The sequence below is a fragment of the Eptesicus fuscus genome, chromosome 9, assembly GCF_027574615.1.
Source record: "Eptesicus fuscus isolate TK198812 chromosome 9, DD_ASM_mEF_20220401, whole genome shotgun sequence".
NCBI lineage: Eukaryota > Metazoa > Chordata > Mammalia > Chiroptera > Vespertilionidae > Eptesicus > Eptesicus fuscus.
In genome coordinates this window covers 10,102,299-10,123,106 of record NC_072481.1, presented here as the reverse complement: position 1 = coordinate 10,123,106, position 20,808 = coordinate 10,102,299, and the positions used below count along the sequence as shown (strand labels likewise).

Here is a 20,808-nt window from a genome sequence, read left to right as displayed (position 1 = left end):
AGGTGATGCCTTCAACGTGATAGATAGTGTTACTCCCATTTTACAGATGAGAACCTGAGGTGCAGAGCTTTCAGATCTAGGTGAGCCACACTCTAAGGACTCTACCTGGCCCCTGATAGGGCACAGTACCTCTCATCAGGAATAAAATGGGGGGTGGGGGGCACTGCTCCACAAGAAATATCTGGATGTAGGGGCTTTCCTTCTGCTCCCGGATGGAAACCAAGAGCCTGCCGAGAGCAAGGCACTCCCTGTGGTCGCCAGCGGATATAGCATGACAAGCTGAGGAGGGCCATCAGCCTGATCTTGGATTTGCATGGGTGCATGGGGAGGGCCAAGCCTGCAGGGCTGGGTACATCTAATGTGCTGTGCAACTTTGGACTTGCCCTCCACCTCTCTGAACCGGTCCCCTCCAGGGGGAGCTGCAGGACCAGGTGGGGGTAGGGATGTGTGAGCACACGGGATCATCATCCTGAGTCTCCAATCTGTCCTTACCTGCAGGGTTCCCTTTATTTCACGGACCCCTGACAGCCTGGCTGGGGCCCTGCTCTGGGAGGGAAGGGCTGGCGGTGGAGTGGCAGGTGTCTGTCTCCCTGGCGGTCAGAGGTTGGGGGTGGAGAGGGAGAGGAAGCCCCAGGATTGAGCCTGGCAGATGTGACTGTGGAAGCCGGCACGGGCGCTTTTAATAAAACATAACGAAGCATGGGATCCTAAAGTATTTTCTCTAAACCCAGGCTCCCAGGAGGGTGGGGTGGCCCAGGAGGGCTGGTAAGAAGAAAAGTTCAGAGGGGTGCCCTGTGGCTGGGCTGGGGGTGGAGTGGGACAAGGTTCGGGACAGCAGCCCCAAGCCTCCTGCCCAAGGTCAGGGTGCACTTTCTCACCGGTCTCCACTCCAGTTCGAACCAGGGGAAAATCAGAGGCTTTGTCCCAGATATGGTCCCCTCCCCGCTGTGCCTCGGTTTCCTCACCCATAGAGTGAGAAGGGGGCTGAACCTAACCAGAAAAGCTCCAGAACCTCCTCCATCCCTGACGGTGGAGACGTCTCCTCACCCAATCCACTCATTTTCCATTTCCTTCCGTGGCTGCCGGACTCTGCGTTCAAGGTAGAGTTTGAGTAGAAGATGGTGTTTAAAATAGGCAAGAAGGGCTCTTGGCTTAATTGGGGACACGTATCCCCTCACCCATCACCTTGACCCACATCCTGGCCTCTCAAAGTGGTATGTGTGTTTGTGGGGTACCTCCATGGGAAATTGGGGTCCAAAGGGGCACAGTTTGAGAACCATAGGTCTGCCAAATCCTGCCTAAACCTTGTCACCCTCCAAGGCCCAGCTCATGTCTCAGGATCGTGCGTCTCTCCTAGTCACCACCAAACGCCCTGGCCTCTCCATCCTAACACTTACATAGTCAGTGATTATGCTTCTTGATTGTTTGCAGCCCAGGGCCTGCCAGGGCTGGGACACAGACGTTCAATAAACAGGACCCCTCCCTACGCTTTGTAGACCACGGCTCTACTATTATGAGGCCTTATTCTCCTCCGTAGCAGTTATCACTTCCCGCCTTATGTTATACTAGTGGCCTGGTGCACGGATTTGTGCACAGTGAAAGGGAAATTATTAGAAGAAATATTTTAATATTGATATTTACCCTTTCTCCCTCAGCACCTGGGAGCCAGGCGGCGACCCCACCCCCCACCGCCACCGCTCGTCATCGTCTGAGGGGCAATCAGGGGCCCTGCTTGCACCTGCCTTGGCCTGGCGCCACTGCTCACCTGCTCCACCATCCCACTGCGGTCCCCCTCTCATGGGGCCATCAGAGCCGGCAGCGCCTCCACTGCTGCCCACTGCCAGCGCCACGTCACAGACACCCACCATGTTCCATGCCACCCCCTGGTGGTCAGTGCACATCATAGAGAGCGGTCGAACTCCTGGTCTCCCGGTTGAACACCCGGTTGACCGCCCATCCGAGGGGACAATTTACGTATTAGGCTTTTATTACATAGGATACTCCTGTGTGCTATCTATTGAGTCACACAGTCTCAGAGGTAAGCTCCAGGAAGGCAGCCTTTACCTTTATCTTTTTCTACTCACCACTGTATCCCCAGTGCCTACCACACTACTTGGAACCTAGTAGGTGTCCAATGTATTGGATGGATGGATGATGGATAGATGGATGGATGATGGATAGATGAATGGATGGATTGATGGATGGATGATGGATAGATGAATGGGTGGATTGATGGATGGATGATGGATGGAGGATGGATGGATGAATGGATGGATGGATGGATGGATGGATGAATGGATGATGGATGGTCAAAAGAAGGAAGGACAGAACTCTCCCTTCCTTCCCTGAAAGGGCGTGGCTCTGTCAGGCCTGTCAGCTCCCTCAGAGTTCCCAGCATCTTTGGTATGACTCTCTAAGGAGTCTATAAGCTCCTGGCAGGCAACTGTATCCTTCCTCCAGACCCCACAGCATCTGCATGAGCTTTTATTAGTTTCATAAACACTTGCTGATGCCTGCTCTGCACCAGGACCTGTGCCAGGCTCAGGGGACATAAAGATGAGTCACAAATAGCTTCCGTGTCCATGGTGCTGTGAGCATAGTAGATGCAGGGAAATATTGGTCGAATGAATGAGTCAAGTGATGTCTAAGGTGAGACCTGCATAATGAACAGGGCTTAGTCCAAAGAAGGGGGTGGCTTCCAGCAGAAGGAGCAGCATGTGCAAAGATCCTGGGGCAGTAGGAGCACAGGGTCGTCAGTGCTGAGGTCCTGCGTGGCGGGGGATGGGGCTTTTTGTCCAGCTCTATGTTTCCCCAGTGATTCCCCTCACATGGCACCCATCCTCCTCTTCCTAGAACACTGCACGATAGGTTTCCTCTGAGGCCACACTTTCTGGGGGATGAGAGGGAGGGGAGACCAGCTGCATACCCTCCTGGTAACCTCCACACCCACTGAACCCCACACTCATCTGCTAAGACCCACACTGCACTAAATATACCCATCACATATGCCTCTTCTGTCTCCTTTCCAAGGGAACTAACATTGTTTAAGTAAAGCGCTTTAAATTTTAAAGGGCTGGCGTTGCGTGCTCTCTGCAGGAAGTTTTCAGCAGCATGTTGGAAAGAAATAATAATAATGATGAGTCTAGAGGCAGCAGAGCAGAACTGAGCAGGGAGGGGCCAGGACTGCAGTCTTCTACAGCGACTCAGCCCTGGGGCCCAAGGTCAACTCGGGCTGCTGCTGGAGCATCTGAGTCCCCGAGAACCACGCAGAATCAAGACGGAAAGTCCACAGAGCCCCAGAACCACGAAAGGTCAAGCTGAGAGGGATCTCTGGCACAGAAAAACAGTTAAAATGTGAGACCTCCTGAGTTCAAAACTCAGCACGGCCACTTACGAGCTGTGTGACCCTGAGCAAGGGGCTTAACCTCTCTGTGCTTCAGTTTCTTCTGCCATAAAATGAGGATACTAGAAGCACACGCCCCGTGGGGGTTTGTGAAGATGGTGTAATGAGTCGTTAATACAAGCAGGAGCTATCACAGTGCCTGTGTACACACAGCAAATGTGCAATAAATGCTTGCTATTGCTACCACTTTGCAGCCGACAAACTCCTACGCATCCTTCAAGGCCCAGTCATGTACCACCCCTTCTAGTGCCATATAACTTTCCACAATACCTCAGGCAGAGTAGTAATCTCTTCTTCGGCCTTTGCACAAAGATTTGGTAGATATTTCAATTTTAGAATTTCCAGTATTATCCTGTCATGTATTTGTTGGCCTGCCTGTCTGCCCCTGGAGACCGTGAAGGCCATGAGGACAGGCACTCGGTCTTATTTACCCCTGTAGTGCCAGCCCGAGCACAGGGCCCAGCCCAGAGCAGGTGCTCAGCCAACGGCTGCTGGACGGAACGGAAATGAGGCCAGTTCTGTGCTCCAAGGAAATGAGGGGTTGGAGTGTCCCTCGTCACTGTCACAGCCGCTCTTCCGCAAGGGCCCCCGGAGCAGGGTGCTCCGTCCCAAAGGGGGTGGGTCTGAGGGCACCGAGCGTGTCTCACAGGAACTACTTCAGAGGCGACGGGACTGTCCTTCCCACTGTGGTTGCACATCAAGGACTCTCAGAACCGGATCACCCAGCGCCACCTCTTTGTTGATGGGCCTGAGGCTCAGAGGAGGGGTAAGCCAGTCCAGTCACACAGCAAGTTAACGCCGGAGTGACCATCAGCCCCTGAGGCTCATCACGCCGAGGCCGGCGCCCTGTCCACCAAAGGCTGCTTTCCACCAGGGCCCAGGGGATGGTGCCAGGTGGCATGGGACGCTCTGCAGAAGCGAACACGATGCTGTTGGAAATACAGCAAGAGAAGGAGAAGGGGAACTCCAGAAGAAGTCACTGACTATTCAGCTGGGCGCTGGGAGAGACGCGATGAGCTCCGGGATACAGGAAACACTGTGGCTCAGGCTGAAAGGGGAGAGGCAAGAATTCAAAGGAGAGTTCCTATAGAAAAAGCGCTGGATCCAAAGACGGGACGGTACAAAGCACCTCTGCATCAGCCGAGACTATGGTGGTAACCAAGGAAACAACTATACCGAGGAAGAGGACCGTCTCCTCATCTGCCTGCGACACAAATTGGATGCGACAGAGAAAATGTATGATGCATGGCGACCGTACGCCGTTCCGCAACGCTCCTCCGTTCAGGTGAGACCGGTTTCCTACGTCCAGCGCTCCCACGGAGCTCCAGAGGGTGGGCACCCAATGGCCTTGATCGCAAGAGAAGACGTGGGCCTAGAAGAGAAGGAGGAGGTGGGAAACAGAAGCGAGGACCAACGCCTTCCACACAGAAACGCCAAATGGGCGGGGCACCTGTCGGTCGAGGGAGAAAGACGAAGCTGGGGCTGTGAATACGCGTCTGTGTCACAATCACTAACTTTCAACCAGCCGCTCTTTCATCGACAGGCCTTCATACGATGCTCCGTCGTCACGCCATTCAGAGCCACCCGGTTCATCTGTTTCCCGAGCTGGAACAGAGCACGCAGCTTAAATGCAACAGCTTAAATGCAACAGCTGTGCCGGAATTTTTTATCATTAACACTTGAAATAATAAAACAGGCTTCATTTATTAAAAAGGAAATTCAAATAGTCACACGTTTATTCTAATACGAATTAAGGAAAAATAAACTCAGTATAACAAACCTATACATTATGCCTTTGCACAAAACAAACAGAAAGAAAGGGAATCCATTTAAATTTGATTTTAAGAGAGTGGTGATGTAAATAATAGCACAGAGGGGGTGTCGATACGACAAAAGTCTCGAAGGCGTGACTGAAGTTTGGTGATCTCTGCAGGGTGCTCAGGCTCGGACCAGGGCGTGGCTCAGAGCTGGCCACCCCGAGGGCAGCACCGCCCCCTCCCCCCAAGGAATCCAGACTCCGGAGTTACCCCTGAAGCCAGAGGCGGCAGCCCTGTGCTCCGATGGAGGCCAGGCAGCCAGCAAGGAGGGAGGACCAGTCTGTGGACGTGGCCCCAAATTCAACGGGGAAATGAGTCAGGTGGAGAGCGGTGGGAGATGGAAGGGGACTGAACAAAGGAATGCTGCCCTGGCCAACTTGGAAACTGAGAACCAAGGACACTTTCCGTGGAGTTTTTCCTAAGGAATATTTACCCCCGGTGAGCGATCGACACCCCTCCCTCCCCCACCAAGGATCCCGCTGCCACTGAGCCAGTGGGCAGGGCGGAGACCAACCTGCATGGGGCAGGGTGAGTAGGAGAAGATGGCAGTGCCGCCAGATGGCATGCTGGCGAGGGCAGGGGCACGCTGTCTTGCCTGGAGCCCTTTGGAGAATGAACCGGGGATGTGATTGCCACGGGTATTTGTCATGGCAATTCAGCAAAGCCCAGAATGTGTGTCTCACGGATTTCAACCGGCAAAATGAGTGCTCATCAAAGTCCATGTGAACAGCCAACGGGACAGAGGGGCGCAGGTCACCTCGGCCGACGGGGAGCTGCGAGCTGAGGGCGCTGCTGATGGACGTTCCCCCAAGAAACCATTTCCTCAGTTTAGAAGGCAGCAACTCCCTGAACTCCAGCGAAACCCTGCCGAGATCTCGCTAAAAGTGCAGGCCAGCGTGGCTCAGTGGTTGAGCGTCGACCTATGAACCAGGAGGTCAAGGTTGGATTCCTGGTCAGGGCACATGCCCAGGTTACGGGCTCGACCCCTAGTGCGGGACGTGAAGGAGGCAGCCAATCCATGGTTCTCTTTCAAAATTGATGTTTCTCTCGCTCTCTCTCTCCCTCTCCCTTGCTCTCTGAAATCATTAAAAATATATTTAAAACATAAAATAAGTAAATAAAAGTGGCAGCGGTACTTCTGGCTTCAGGTAAAGGACAGAGACCGGGTGGTCCCAGGGGCGAACTTACTCAATGTGCCCTCCCCTTCCCACACCTGCCTCTCCCCGCGGAAGGACGAAGCGTGGAGCCCGTTCATGACGGATGTGGGCCAGGATGCACGTGGTGAGGGCCAGGGGGAGGGCAGGAGAGATGACTAACGGGGTCTAAGGAGAAAGAACCTCTCCGTGGGCAATAGGGTGGAAAATAGACTCGGGAATGACGCATAGGTGCGCCCTGGGGTGGACTCATCAATCAGTGAGGTGGCCCGGGGGACAGGGGAGGGGGAGGGACATTGAAGAGTCTAGAGCAGAGACGAGGCATCGCAGAGGTCAATGCCAGCAGTGGCGAGGGCAGACGTTTCCTCTCTGCGAATGGCACTGCTCTCCCAAATTCGTGGGCCCCTGGAGAGCCAGCCCCATACTCATTTGCTACTTTTTGGCTCAGCAAGACCTAGCACCCACTCAGGACTGGGCGTAGGAATTGACTGCTGTTGTTATGAACATGAATGGCCAATGATTAGCACCGAGCACTGCCTCGTTTCACCATCACCCCCACTCTGTTGGAGAGTTAGGTACACAATCCCCATTTTGTAGATGGGGAAACTGAGGCTTAGCAGGATGATGCGAGCACTCTGCCATTTGCTCCCCCAGCTCACTCTCCTCCTTTCTCCACCAGCTCTGTGCCTGGCAGGCCAACCTGTAGGGGCATCCAATTGGGTTTGGTCAATGAGCGACACCAATTAGATGAGACTCAACGACAGAAAAAGGCTGAAGTTGGGGCATTTCTCCCTCCAGTTCCCTGCCAGGTGCCCCCAAGTTGGCTGCATCCCTGTCCCCAGAGCCACAGTCTTTTGTGGCAGCCCCCTCCCCCCCGCACAGCCCTCTTCCCAGTCTAGGGGTGTTAACAGCTCCCACTGTCTCTAGCCCCACAGGGCTGCACCATCCTCTAAACCCCATGCAAACAGCCCCTGCAATAAGCCAACTCAGACACCCCAGCCGAGCTCCATGTTTCCTTCTGGCACCTGGTTGGTACTCAGGGATGTAAAAGAGCTCACAAAGCCACAGAGCTCGCCAACAGCCGTGCTGACCCTTGAACCCGGCCTCCAAAGCCCGTGTGGGTCCCTCTGAAATGCGGTTTCCCAACGGCCAACATTCACAGCCGCCACGGTCACAGACTGGCCTCACCCACCAGCTACCTGCGCCGCAGTGTACTTAACATTTCTCTTTAACGCGACTCATTTTTTACTTACATAAGCCGTTTTATAAAAAAGAGAGAGAATTTAAATCACTGCCCCAAATGCCTTAAACAGAGGGCGACTGAAAAAGAATTACCATAAAACCAAAACACTGTTATTAAGTCTCGCTGCCACTGGCTGGCTGAAGCCTGGGTGCCCTAGACCAATAGGGTTTGTTTTGGATTTTTTTTTTTTTTTTGGAAAGCGATCAGCAAGTGATAGAGGGTGTTAAGGAAATGAGAGGATCACCCCAGGCTTTCTCCTGGGCACAACTACAAGGACAGGACAAGCGAGAAACAGGAAAGGCCCTCCCTCCCTGTGATTCCCTCTGGTGGGTTGCCAATGGGCAGGCTCCACCTACAGAGGATCTGCCAGGGTTCTTGTTCTGGCATTAAGAAGGGTGCGGCAATCTGGAGAAAGGCTGTGTGTAACTGAAGTAAGAGTCCAGAGACGAAAGATAATTTTGAAAGGCATTGGGGGTCAGAGGAGCCTAGCTAAAGAAACTAAGTTCTCTTTGTCTCAGGACCCCTTGCTTTTTATTAACACAAATTGTCCTAAGGCAAGGTGCAGATACACACTTCAAAGGGTAGGGTTTCATCTACAGAGTCCATTGTCAGAATGGGGAATAGCCTATGGCTGTTCAGGTGTTTGGCCAGTAGGAGGCAACAACATGTAGATTAAGATGCCCTGAACTGTCTGGCAGCAAACAATCAATTTAATGCATCCTTTTCAGGTTTGGGGAAATGCCATTCCAACAGGTGATAACATATGTGACTCAGCCCTTGTGGAGTCCCCAAGTTCCATCAACCTTTTGATGAAACTCTTGCAGTTATGACATACTGGAACTGGCTTTGGGCAAGGATCATTGCCTTGGGCCCCAAGTCCAAGTTCAACAGAACTTTCTGCAACGGTTGGAATGTTCTGTCTACCCCTGTGCCACCCAGCTCAGGAGCCACAGGCCATGGGCCCATGGAGCACCTGGAATGTGGCTGATGTGGCTGAAGAACTAAATTGTGTTGGATTCAGTTCAGTAAAAGCTGAGCTACTTTGCTTAGTTTTAATGTAAACGTCAGTCAGCACCCATGGCCACGTACTGAACAGCACAGCCCTAGACTGTAAGCCCCAGGAGGGCGAGAACTTGCCTGTTCATTCTTTGAGTTTCTAGAACAACACAGTGCCGGGCGCCCGGGAAGCATTCCATTAATTTTTGCTGCACCAATGAATGAGTCAGGGAATGAATGAATGAATGGCACTGCTTCCTGCAACGAGAACCTGCTCGCTCTGCAACTCAGATTGTCCTGGGAACTAACTCTTCCCCATTAGGTTTGCCTTTCTCCTACCACCGCCCCCTCGGGCAGCCACAGGCCGAGGAATTTCCCATCTGAGGATGCTTCTTCCCCTCCACCCTGCCCGCGGCCCAAGTGAACAAAGGCGTCTTTGTGCTTGTGGTTGCCTTCAGTCCTCCACCTCTCTCTCTCCTCCTCCCCCCCCCCCGCCCCCCCCCCCCCCTCCGCCCCCGTCTGGGAAACTAGGTGCCCAGGGACACTTAGCCACTGATCACCTGCTTCTGTGGAACCAGGCACCTGGCCTTGGGTTACTGTACAACCTGAATACTCCCTGGACAAAAACCTGCCCTGGGGCAGTGAGCGCCAGGCCTAAATGCGGATGCCACCCACCCTCTGTCCGCACCAGCCTCGGTCTTCACTCTGAGCCCCCGCCCAGGCCAGCCCGGCCAGGGCCACCATGGTGGACGCCTTCCTCTGGGCAGCCTTAGGGAGAGGGGAGGAAGAGACAGCGCTGGGAGATAAAGGAGGCGCCAGGGGTTGGTGACAAACAGCCCCACCGGAGGAGCGCCAGTGCCTCTGCAGAAGGAGAAACAAAAGGGCAAAGGGAACCGCTTGGCAAAGGAACAAAAGAACCCAACGGCTCAGCTGCTTCTCTCCCTGGCGACTCCCAAGCTGCTCCTATGATTTATGAGGCCGGGGTCGCTCCCCACTGGAGTGCCGCCAAGATCCCCACCCGAGTCTGGGAAACACTGATGGGGGGTGCGAGGCTGAGGATGGGCCCCAGGACCCGGAGGGAGAAGGCCCAGGGTGTGTGCCCACACAAGAGTCACTCCTCTCTCCAGCCTCAGTGTCCTCAGCTTTCAAATGGGGGCATGGAGAGAGTGGCAGCTATCTCTCAGCTCCCTGCTGGCCCCGCTGCTCAGTAATTCCGAACCCGAAGCTGGGTCACGCTCCACACAGAAAATCTACAGCGTACCCCCTCCTCCTGGGCACTGGGGTTTGTAAACACTTCTTCACACCAGCACATGCTGGGGGCCAACCATCATTGTCGCTGCGGCAGCCACTTTTCACACACCCACCAAGGACTAGACACCGTGCATGCAAACCCTTCGGGTCACGTGACACGCCCTCCCAGCAGCGCCACCCAGACGGTCCACCAAGACAGCCACGTGTTCAATGACAGCAATGGAAGCTGAAAGTGATGAAGAGGTCAGCTGAGCTCATATGCTGGACAAGTGGTGGAGATGGGAGCTGAACCCTGGTCCGACTCCAGAGCCAGGAGCCCTGGAGATCTAGAAGCTTCTCCCCAGAGGCGCCCTCCTCCCATCACTCCTGGCTCAGACCCAAGGTACAAGTTCCATCTGGAGCAGCCCCCTCCCAGGCCCTGCGACCTTGATGGGGCGTGGGCAGGGGGCTGGCTTTCCCTCCTTGCAGGTCTGGACACTCTGGGAGAGGGGGGCAGTCTCCAGATGATGGCTTCTCTTCCTTGAGGCCGCGTCTCTTTGGGAACCCCAGAGCCATCATTTACAACCCAGTGGCGGTTCCAATGAGTTTCCAGCTTCAGGTGGCCCAGAAAAGCCAAATTAATCTTCCTGGAGCACTGCTCTGGGACGGTCTCTCCTCTCTCTTCAACTGCTCCCCAAAGCCCCGGGCTCCAATCCAGACCCCTCACCAGGCGCTCAGGCCTCCGCCAACAACGCCAACCTCATTCCCAGTTTCTCGTGAACACTTTATGCTCAGGTGGGGCTTGGCACGAATAGATGTGTAGTGCATGCTTTTCCCCTCCTTTCTCCCCACCCCGCCGCCCCACCACCAATCAAGGGCAGCTCCCTCCCCCGCCAAGGGGAACTCAGAAGGAAGAGGAAGAAGCCCTTTGGTGTTCCCATCACCTTCTACTGTTGGCTCATCCCCCAGAAGCCAGCTGTGATGCCAGCGTGAGTGATGGTGGGCAGAGTGGACAATGAACACCTTCTCACACTGGGAAGGACCTCCAGTGGTAACTGAGCAGGGCCAGGCTCAGGGAGACCTCATTCATTCATTCATTCATTCATCCATTCAGTAAACACATCTTGAAGATCTGCTCAGAACCAGAACCCATGCCAGGGATCTGACCCTCAAGAGCTCTCTGCTCAACAGGGAGACCAACGCACAACCACCTCCAGCCCCAGAGCAGGCGGTTTTAGCAGAGTGTTGTCCAAGGTGCCGCTGCCAGCACACTTAGGGGGCACCAGAGTCACTGGGGCCCAGGGAGTACTGGAGGGTGGGAAGTGGGGGAGCAGAGGCTTGGGGAGAGGTTTACTGGGGGTCAGGGGCTGTGCTGGCTGAGGGCAGATGTCTGCTCTCTGTGCCAATAAAGAGCAGAAGTGGGGGAGGAGGGGAGGCGGTGATGAGAAGGCCAGGAACCTCCCAGGCAGGCCTTGTCTGTGGGCTGGAGAGACGTGGGCTCTGGTCCTTGGACATCAGTGTCCGCGCCTATGGATGGGGGATGTTAACACCCAATGGGATGGCAGTGGAGGAGGGAGGAGGTCACATCAGCCCAGTGACAACCGCAGCACCCAGCTCACAGCGCATGCTTTTTGGTTGAAGTTTCTGGCCTGTGAGCTCATGGGGAGCTGGCCTGCCTCACTCCAGACCCCTGTGGACCGAATGAGGCAGTGCAATGAGTGGGGGAGGGAAGGAAGGCTGGGCTCGCAGCCACCAAACCCAGGTCCAGTCCAGCCACTTCCTACTACCATTTCTCATCTCCCCAAGCCTCAGTTTCCCTGGGTGTTCAATAGGCTCAAGAGTGGCTGCCTTCACGTCTGATACGAGGACGACATGGACCAATGGGTCTGCCAGCAGGTCGTCAGCTCTCGATTGCCATCAATGGGCAGAGAGTTGGGGTGTCCGGAATCAGCATCTCCACCACTTTGATTATTTGAGCATCTCCAAGAAAGATAGAAGCAGAACTTGGCTGACAGGAAGTTCACCTGTAAGACCAGTCTCAACTCCACGTGCCATAGGTAAGCCTTTGCACACACTTTTCTGTAGAAAGCCATGTACCCAGCCCTCATCTAAATCAAGACACATGTGTCTAACGACCAGAGGTGGCTTATGCATCCAAACAACCTCCGTTGCGCACCTACCATGTGTCTCATGGAGAAGATTCGATGGCAGAGCTGGACAGCGTCCCTGTCTTCAGGGAGCTTCTAGTCTACTAAGGTGGGATGTGGGAGGTCCACAGTGAGACTGGCTCCATCCCCGAATTTCACTGGGAAGATTTTCATTGGATCTGGAGCTGCACTGGGGGGAGGGGGAGCGTGCGGACAGCAATGCCTCAGGCCTCCAGGGAAAGGTAGGGAGCAGACAATGGAATTGGTCACCCCAGCCAGGGGATCATGAGCCATCCTCCAGGGGTTACCCAGAGCGACTAATCAATGACTCTGAGGCCCATCGTGCCTTAGGGAGGCTGTCAAGTGGGGTCTTTCTTGCAAGTAGCAGAAATCACTCTGGACAACTCAAGCCAAAGAAAGGGAACCAATGGAGCAGGACAAGCTGAAGCGCTCGGCCTTGGGAGGACTCTTGCCACACGAGCTGGACAGCTCTGGCGGAACCGTGATTAATGCTGGTACCCTCATCAGAGCCAAGAGCTCTGCCTGCCATGACTCCTTCCACCCTGTCCACTCCCTGCCAGGTAGGTCCCGTCATTATTTCTTGGGAAACCAGCAAAGCACAGTTTATTGGGGGCCTCCACTGGCCAGGGAAATGCGCCAGTGAGTCTCAGTCTTCCTGACTCTATGCTTACTATTCAGGTTCCAGGGTGAATGTCTCTGATGGGCTCGTCTTAGGGGTGGGTTACTTGATTGTGCCCCCTACAAAAGTGGGGTGCAGATTGGGGGTGGCGCTTACATAATCCCCCAAAGCAAGTCTGGCATTTTGCCAGGAGATGAGATGCAGGAATGGCCTGGGGCCAAGCCCAAGACCAGATTCCTTTCCTGGGTGTCGCAATGTCCGTCTCCACCCCTGTGGGCGGCTACTCTGCACACCTCCAGGTCCGTGCACATGGCATCGATTGGCTCCATCCATGGGACCGTGGACAGTAGATCTTGGCGATTGTGGGCCCCTTCAGCTACTACCCTCCCTCCCTCCCCCCCCCCTGGATGTGCAACGATGGGTTCCAGGATCTCATCTTTCTGGTTCGTTCCCAAGAACCTCATCCTGAAGACGGACACCTCTTAGGAACTGATGTCATGTGTTTCAACACCACCAACATCTATCACTCAAAACGGAAGGCTTTGCATCCCCTCACAGATGGTGGGGGCTGCTGCATCCCGCTTGCAAATGATGAAAAATAACTGGTTTTCCTCTCCTCCAGGACCAGCAGTGTCGGATTGCCTTAGACCTGGGTTTGAAACTCCCAGATCTTCCACTTAAAAAAGATCCCAAGCCTCATTCATTATTTAAGGAAGAAAAAAGGAAGAAAGATGTGGGAGTTGGGGGTTGGGGAGGAAGATACTGGGTCTCTTGTCCTCATCTGCAAAACGTGGCTACTAATCCTGCCTCGTGGGCTGTTGGGGGCATTTAATGCCTAAAGAACCTCTCTAGGTGCATAATACACGGTAGCTGTCAGCAACCTCGCTCTTCTTTGTCCCAGTCCTCACCGAGACTCTAGGAGACAGCCTTGGTCCTGCCTCTGGCTCTTTGCTCACACAGGTTTCTCTTCCTGCCCCCCCCCCCATCCCCTCCCACCCCACAGCCCTGGGCTTAGGAACGTCCTCCCTTTACTTCAAGGTCTAAATGTCTCCCTCCCCTCTGAAGCATCCCCTTCACACCCCAATTAATCCCTCTCTCCCCCCCTCCCAAGAACCTGCTGGAGGGGACATCAATTCACTTGGCCTCTAAGCAGGCATCAATGCAGTTCCACCTGGACCGCCATGCCTCTTTCCAGGAACATGCCCAACCTCTCACCCCACTGGGGTGAGGACCTCCGGTCTCAGGTCTTCCTCTTTTCAGAAGCGCCCTGCCCATAGCAGATGCCCATTCATTGTCTAGATGATGACGAGGGCTTTCAGGGACATCGCTCTCCCATCTGTGCAGACAAACACACTGGTAATTCTCTCAATGGGGATTTGGGCAGGAGAAAAACATCCAGAGAGGGAATTGGATCCATTGCAACTGTCCATGTGGCTGGAGCGGGGAGGGGACTGCAGGCCGTTCTCACTAGGAGACAGCAGAACACAGAGGGAAAGATTCCCATGCTGAAATCTCTGCTTGCCATGTACTGCCTGGGTGGCCTGGGGGAGGTCACTGAACCTCTCTGAGCCTCAGTTTACTCATCTGCAAAATAAGGCTAATTTTACCTCTCAGGGTGGTTGTAAGCATTCAAGGGGATGAGAAGGGCAATGCACAATGCCTGACATACAGTGAGAGCTCAGTTAGGGTCCAAGCTCTAGCCCCTCACTCCCGCTAAGTGAAGAATCAATCTTCCGCGAAGCTGTTAGCAGAAAATCCTCCCACCGTGTTCAGGGCTGTGTTCCCAATGCTTAGCACAGTGCCTCACACACAATCAGTACATACTAGACATCTGTGGGCGCATGAGTAACTGAATTTCAAGGGGCCTGAGGATGGAGCAGAGGTGGGCAGGGTGGTAAGCCAGGTCAGACACCTACATGGATGCCAGGAAAGCCAGTTAACAGAACTAACCAGCCTCCTCTTTGTTTGGCCTCTGTCTTTGAAGTCACAGACCGCTTATCCAGAAGCCTAGGGCAAGCTGCTTAAACCCCTCCACCTCCGTCCCCCACCGCCCCGCCCCTGAACTGTAGCAGCAGTTACGTGTGTATGAGACAGAGACTCTGAAGAGTCAGGTAGCCAGGCCAATCTAAGGCATCACTGGTCCCTAGCATGGCCCTGCCCCCCGGGACTCTCTGCACAGCCTGAGAGAGGGGTCGTGGGAAGGAAAGAGGGAGCCTGGGGCTGGACCAGCTGGGAGCTGGAAGGAGCCAATGTTCCTGCCATGAACAAATCTTACAACGCCGAGCCTCACTTTCCCGATCTGTGAAAGGAGAAGCTTAAACCCATCGCACAGCATGCACGAGGGCTGTGAAGCAGCCAGCACGGGCTGGACACGTGGCAGCTGATCCACATGATCGTGGTTATTGAAAACGCAAAACCCCAGCTCCGACATAAGACAGGGCGATCTGAGCTTGTTAGAGGCTTGCTGTGGAAGGGGTGTTAGATGCAGGGTCTCGGCACCGCACGGACCAGGGCAGCTCTCCTCTGGAGCCTATCATATTGCCTAAGGCGTTAGGTTGGGTAGGAGGATAATCAGTTCCTACTGCAACAAGATTCTCCTGCTTAGAAAACAACAGAACTTTCAGAACCACTGAAGTGATCTCGGAGGTCGCGCCCAGCTCTAACATTCTCTGCACATAAAAAAGAAAAGCTAGCGCAACATCTCGGGCAAAACTCCAGTTTGCATCTGGGGTGGGAAGGGAGTGGAGGTGCTGCCTGGGGGTCGGGACATTCTGGGGGAGCTGGAGAGAAGCAGCCTGCATAGAGCAGGCCCTTTAACACGGCTGCCTGGGGCTCCCCAGCGGGTCAGGGCGAGGGGTGCGGGTGGAGAGGGAGGATAAATATATAAAATCCTCACACCAGCCCCGGCAGCACAGCCCTGCAGTCTCAGTGCTGCGGCTGCCTCAACCCAGCCAAGCTAGCCACGCCCTCCAACCCACCTGCTGATGCTTGATTGTGAAGAGAGACCTGGCAGGGCCTCCGGCTCCACCTAACTGGGTCTGCCCACCCCTACTCTTCCTGAAGAATTTCCCAGAGCCCCATGCGGTCCAAGAACCATTCTCCAGCCCCCAGTCCCTGGTGCCCCCACCCCCACCCCCACCCCCAAGGGGCCACTGCACAGGCCCAAGAGCAGAGCTTCCTTCCCGGAAGTGCCCAGCTGAAAACACCATTCAGGCGCCCTGGGTGATGGGAAGACCTGGGAAGTGTGGGTTTCTCCTCTGGAGTCAGATTCCCGGGAATGGGGGGCCAGTGGCAGGCATTTCCCGCCACCCATCCAGCCAGCCTGTGCAGCGGACTCCTTTCTCCTTTCTAACCCACCTCTCGGAAGTGGAACCCTTTTGCTTTGCAACCCACACGGGCAGAACAGGCCAGGGCGCATTGGCCGCGCCCCTCTCTAGTATGACCGCCCCGTCCCCCACTGAGCAAGCATGTTTATGATACTTGCTCCAGATTCTATGCTCCTTGCCCTCAAGGCAGCCCCCGGCAGGTGGGCCGGCAGAGCCCCGTGCCAGGTGCTTGGCTCTTGGTCCAGGAAGGGCGCCCTCCTCCGGCAAGCCGGCCTCTTGCATCTCTTGCGGACTCTACTGTATCCCCGCCCCCTCGTGGGCACTTACTTGGAAGCGGGAAGGAGAGACCCCACCCACGCGCAGTCTTTTCTCCTCTGCGGAGAACTGACTGCTCCCCTGCCGTCTGGGACCCCGGTCCGCGCCCCAGGCTCGCAAAGTTTCCGGTGCGAGATCCGGGTCTGCGCCTCTCCTTCACCCTGTGCAGCGGAGCTCAGAGGCCACGCCGGCTCCCCAAGCCCAGATGCGCTCACGCCCGGCTCCTGGGCCCCGCCTCCCGCAGCCTGCGTTGGAGGTGGGCAAGGGGGCTACAGGACGCCCCAAGCTCTGGAGCCAGAAAACGCTGCTCGCGTTCCGGGGAGCTCACAGGGTGGGGTCCTGATGGAGCGGGTTTCCCATCACTCGCCGCCATCCCCCTCTCCTGCCGGGTCTCTCTGTTCTGAGCATTGGGGGGCGGCGGGGAGGGTGCTCCCTTCCCGCCTCCAACCCCAACCCCTGCTCCCTGCAATGGCCAGGTGGGAGCTCCAGTGCCTCTCAACAAAGCCCCGCGCCCTCTCCGTGGCGGAAGCGCAGGAACCGGTCAACCCCGCCCCCCACCCCTCCTCTCCATCTAACCTTTCCCTCTAGGGGCATCCGACGGAGGGAGCCCTCGCCCCAAAGTTGGGGGTAGATTTTGATGCACTTTGAAAAGTCCATTGCTTCAAGGATGGGGACAAAGTACAGGGCCTGCATTCCTGTGGGTCACACCTGCCTCTCCCCCCTCTGCCAGCAGGGCCACCATCAGGCTCCCATTCTGCAGCGGCTCCCCTCTGCAGACCAGCGCTCTCCAAGGACCGCGGAGAAGAGGGGGTGGGGGGTTAGGGGCGCCCCTTCCTGGCAGGCACTCTGGGAGCCTGTTAGACACCACCCCTTGGGGCAAGGCGCACAGAGGGCAGTTGGCTGCCCCACCTCCATCACCCCGTTGAGCCAGGGGCTGAGCTCTACTGGTCATGGTCACAATGGCTACTTTTTGGCACCCCACGTCCCTTTCCCCCCTCCATGGCGGAACCAGGCTGTTTCCAGAGGGGCTGGTTTGGGGCACCCAGGTTTGACAGAGGCTTAGGGAGGATCCAGGACCAGAACGCGGACCCTCGCCGGCTCCTCCCTGGTCCCGCCTCCCTCCAGCTGGGCGGGTAGCCAGTGTCTGGCTCCCTGACCGAAAGGTGCCTGAGTCGCAGGTTCCACTCCCGCAGCTTTTAAGACCCACGAGCCAGTGGCGCGGGGCGGGAGGCACCGAGGCAGTGGCGAAACCCCCGGGCTGCGGAGCCTCAGATCTCCGATCGCTAGCTCTGGGGAGCCCGCTAGGCTTCTTCCTCCTTCCGGCTGGGACCCAGTCCATGCGGGACACACACATCCACCGCTCAACCTCCTCACCCCCCACGCGCCCACACCTGCCCCCCAACCACACGCTCGGGTCCATGAAGCAACACGAGCCCCCACCCCCCGCACCCCGCAACGAGCACCTCCAGGCTCTGCCCCAGTGTCACATTCTCACCTGCTGTGCACGCACGCCCCCGCCCAGAAATACAGTCATCTGTTGTCACACACCCCTCCGGGGACCCGCGCACTTGGGGCACGCGTGAAATGCCACACCTCACACATGCACTCGCCCTTTACCACGCTCACACATACAGCGGCACGAGCTTACACACTTCACACCCTCACGGAGGAGCTGGCACCCACTCAGCCCCAAACACTCTCGCTCCCACTCTCACACACACACACCTTCTCCGCGTAACTGACACAGACACTCTACACCCCTCCAGACCCTCGCTCACTCACACACCATCACACACATTCGCATCTATCTCCAAATGCGCTCCCGCACCCTCTTCACACGCAGCTCCTTCCCGGGCACCCTCACACACAGGCGCAACAAAGGCAGGAGCGCACACACACACACACACACACACACACACACACACTGGCACAGACCCAGAGCCCAGAGCGCTCTCTCCACAGGAGGCATTCTCCCCGCCTCCCTCGCCAAGCCGACCGGCTCCACAGACCCCCACGCCAAGACCCGGGCTCGGACCCGAGCCTCTCCGGAGCAACCCCCCCCCCCCGCCCGCGCCCCTCCCCGGCGGCCGGCCCCCGCACACGTCCGCTGCCCGGGCTCCCGCAGGCGCCCGCGCACTCACCGCGCGCCAGGTCGAGGATCGCGGCGAGCAGCAGGCAGACGCAGCCGCGGAGGCTCGGGGCGGCTCGCATGGTGCCCGGGAGCTGGAGGCGCTGGCGGGGCGGCGGCGGTGGCGGAGGCGGCGTCGGAGGCAGGTCCCCTCGCCATGGGCTCAGGCGCGCTCCTGCCTCGGGCCGCCGGCCGAGACAGTGGGGGACAGCGCGGGGCGCCGCGGGGGCGCCCCCATGCCGCCGCGGCCCGGCTGCCCAGGCGCCGGGCTGGACTGGGCTCGGGCTCAGCGGGGCGCCGCGACCCTCGGGCTCCGGGCGGGCGTCCTCCGGCCGCGCAGCTGCTGCCTCCCGGCTCCGCGGCTGCGAGCGGCACCCACCACCGCCGCCGGGATTCGGGTCCGCGGCGGCGCTGGAGTTTGGAGCCAAATTGCGCTCTCGCTGCCTCGCGCTCGCCTCTCTCGGCTGCGCGAGCGCCCCCCTCCCAGCGCCCTCCCTCCGTCCCTCCCCTCTCTCCCCGCCCCCCACCCTCCCAGCCCTCCCCTCGCCGCGCTCTCCGCTGTATTATACAGACTTTTCTTTAATCCTTTCTGGGCTGTTCGGTTCTCTCCGCTAAGCCGATTTATTGCAGGGAAAAGGAGAGCTCCCTCTTCCCCCTCCCTTTCCTCCCTGTCTTCTCCCCGCACCCCTACGCCCGGGGACCTCCCCCCCCCCCCACTCACACCTCCATTGAAACCCTTATCTTCACAACCATCTCCCAGCTGACCTAGGCTCCTGCCCTCCAGAAGCCAAGCTCCAGCTGATCCCCCTCCACCTAATTCCATCCCTGGGATTCACCCCCCCCCGCCCCCCTACTCACACACTGATGGGGGAGGCAGCCGCCCAGCCTCCCTGAGAGGGATGCCTCCACAGCGGGCAGAGCAGGCAGGGTGTGGCCCCAGTCCTGGCCTTGCCCCTCACTGGTAGTAATGCCCTAAGTGGGAAGGATCAGGGACATAAGTGTTCTGAAACTTCCCAAATTAGGGGTGCCTTCCCCCAGGAACCCGGGGAAATGGGGTGTTTTGTCCTTTCTTCCTGGAATAGCCACACGCTTGTATCCAGCCGGGAATGGGTAAGGAACTGGTTGTTTCCTCTTGGCAGAGACTACGTTTTCACTTTGTTGGCAGATCTGACGCCCCTTTTACCCCAGGCCTGAGGAGTGGAGCTTGGGGCTTGTATCTTAGCATGGAGCCTGGGGCCTGGCTGTGGGCCTTGGGGTCTCCTAGGCGGGGAGAGGTACTCTGGCCCTCAGGGTGAGCTGGGGGCGAGGTTGGATGGGGCAAACTCAGCGCGCGTCATCCCTGGAGATGGCCAGCTGCGGCACAGCCAGGCCAGCACAGCCAGGGCAGGCCTGGGCTCAGAATGCAGGTCTCTGGTTCCGGACCCAGCCTTCTCTCTACAGCACTCCACGGAGAATCCCCGGCTCCCCCAGCTCTGTCCCCTTGCTGCATAGACTTCTACACTACTTACCTAGCCGGCCAATGGGCACATAGCCAGCTGCACCCCAGCAGCCCTTTGAGGGAGTGCAGTGAGCAGTGGGTGGCTGCTAAGCCGTCTGCTGGGGAGCCCTGTGCAGAGATGCCATCCACGGCAGGGACCTGCCTCCTCCCTCTGCCCTCTCCCAGCCTCACCACAGGCTCCCCGAGGCAGCCCTGCTGCAGCTCCGCCCCCCAGCCCGGGCCCCAGCCCCAGAGAAGGAGTGATTTGCATTTATGAAGACCTGGAAGCAAACGTTCACCTGACAGGCTTTAGAATGATCCTCTCAGTAAAATAATAATAATGATCATAATAAACCCTTATAAATAGGTGTTTGATTACAGTTTGTCCCTACGAGGACTTTTTTTTTTTTTTTTTTTTTGAATCAGACTAATTGGCTGCCAGGCTGATGGGGCTGGTTCTGGCTTGAATATCAGAGTCTTGGGTCCTTTCTTTTCATTTTGGCTGGCTGTTCTTCCCTCCTGCTCACCCACCCCCTCCCAGGTCTCTCCTTTTCCAAGTTGCTGGGGGCCAGCTTAAGTCACCTCTCCACCCCAACCCCCTCCTTTGGGCTGATCCAATTATTTCAAGTCTCTGATTGCCTCCTCCCCGCCCCTCCCCAACCTCAGCTCTGGCCAAGGAAAAAGCCAACAGAACCCAACTCCATCCTGGGTGCCAAGCTCTCTGCGGACGGCCTTTCCTGACTGGGGAGCAGTGTCAGGACCCTCATGTTGGCAGGTTGGTCTGAGTTCGAAGGTCAATGCCAGGCATCACGGGGTAGACATTCCTGCTCGGTGGGCCTTGCTGCAAATCAGGCCGGTGGACCGGCAGCAGTTCACCAGGTGAACCCTGCACAGGTGAGGGCTGCTGTCTGTACTCACTGCAGCCCAGCCAT

At 56.9% G+C, this 20,808-nt stretch overlaps 1 protein-coding gene across 1 annotated transcript in view; it reads right to left on the bottom strand.

Moving 5' to 3' along the window:
* IGSF21 (immunoglobin superfamily member 21) overlaps nucleotides 1–18,482 on the bottom strand; it is a 204,871-nt gene extending 186,389 nt beyond the window's left edge. Inside the window, exon 1 of the mRNA XM_054721014.1 lies at nucleotides 18,413–18,482. Within this exon, the coding sequence (XP_054576989.1) occupies nucleotides 18,413–18,482 (70 nt within the window). The remainder of the gene's footprint in view (nucleotides 1–18,412) is intronic.
* Nucleotides 18,483–20,808: the final 2,326 nt, after the last annotated feature.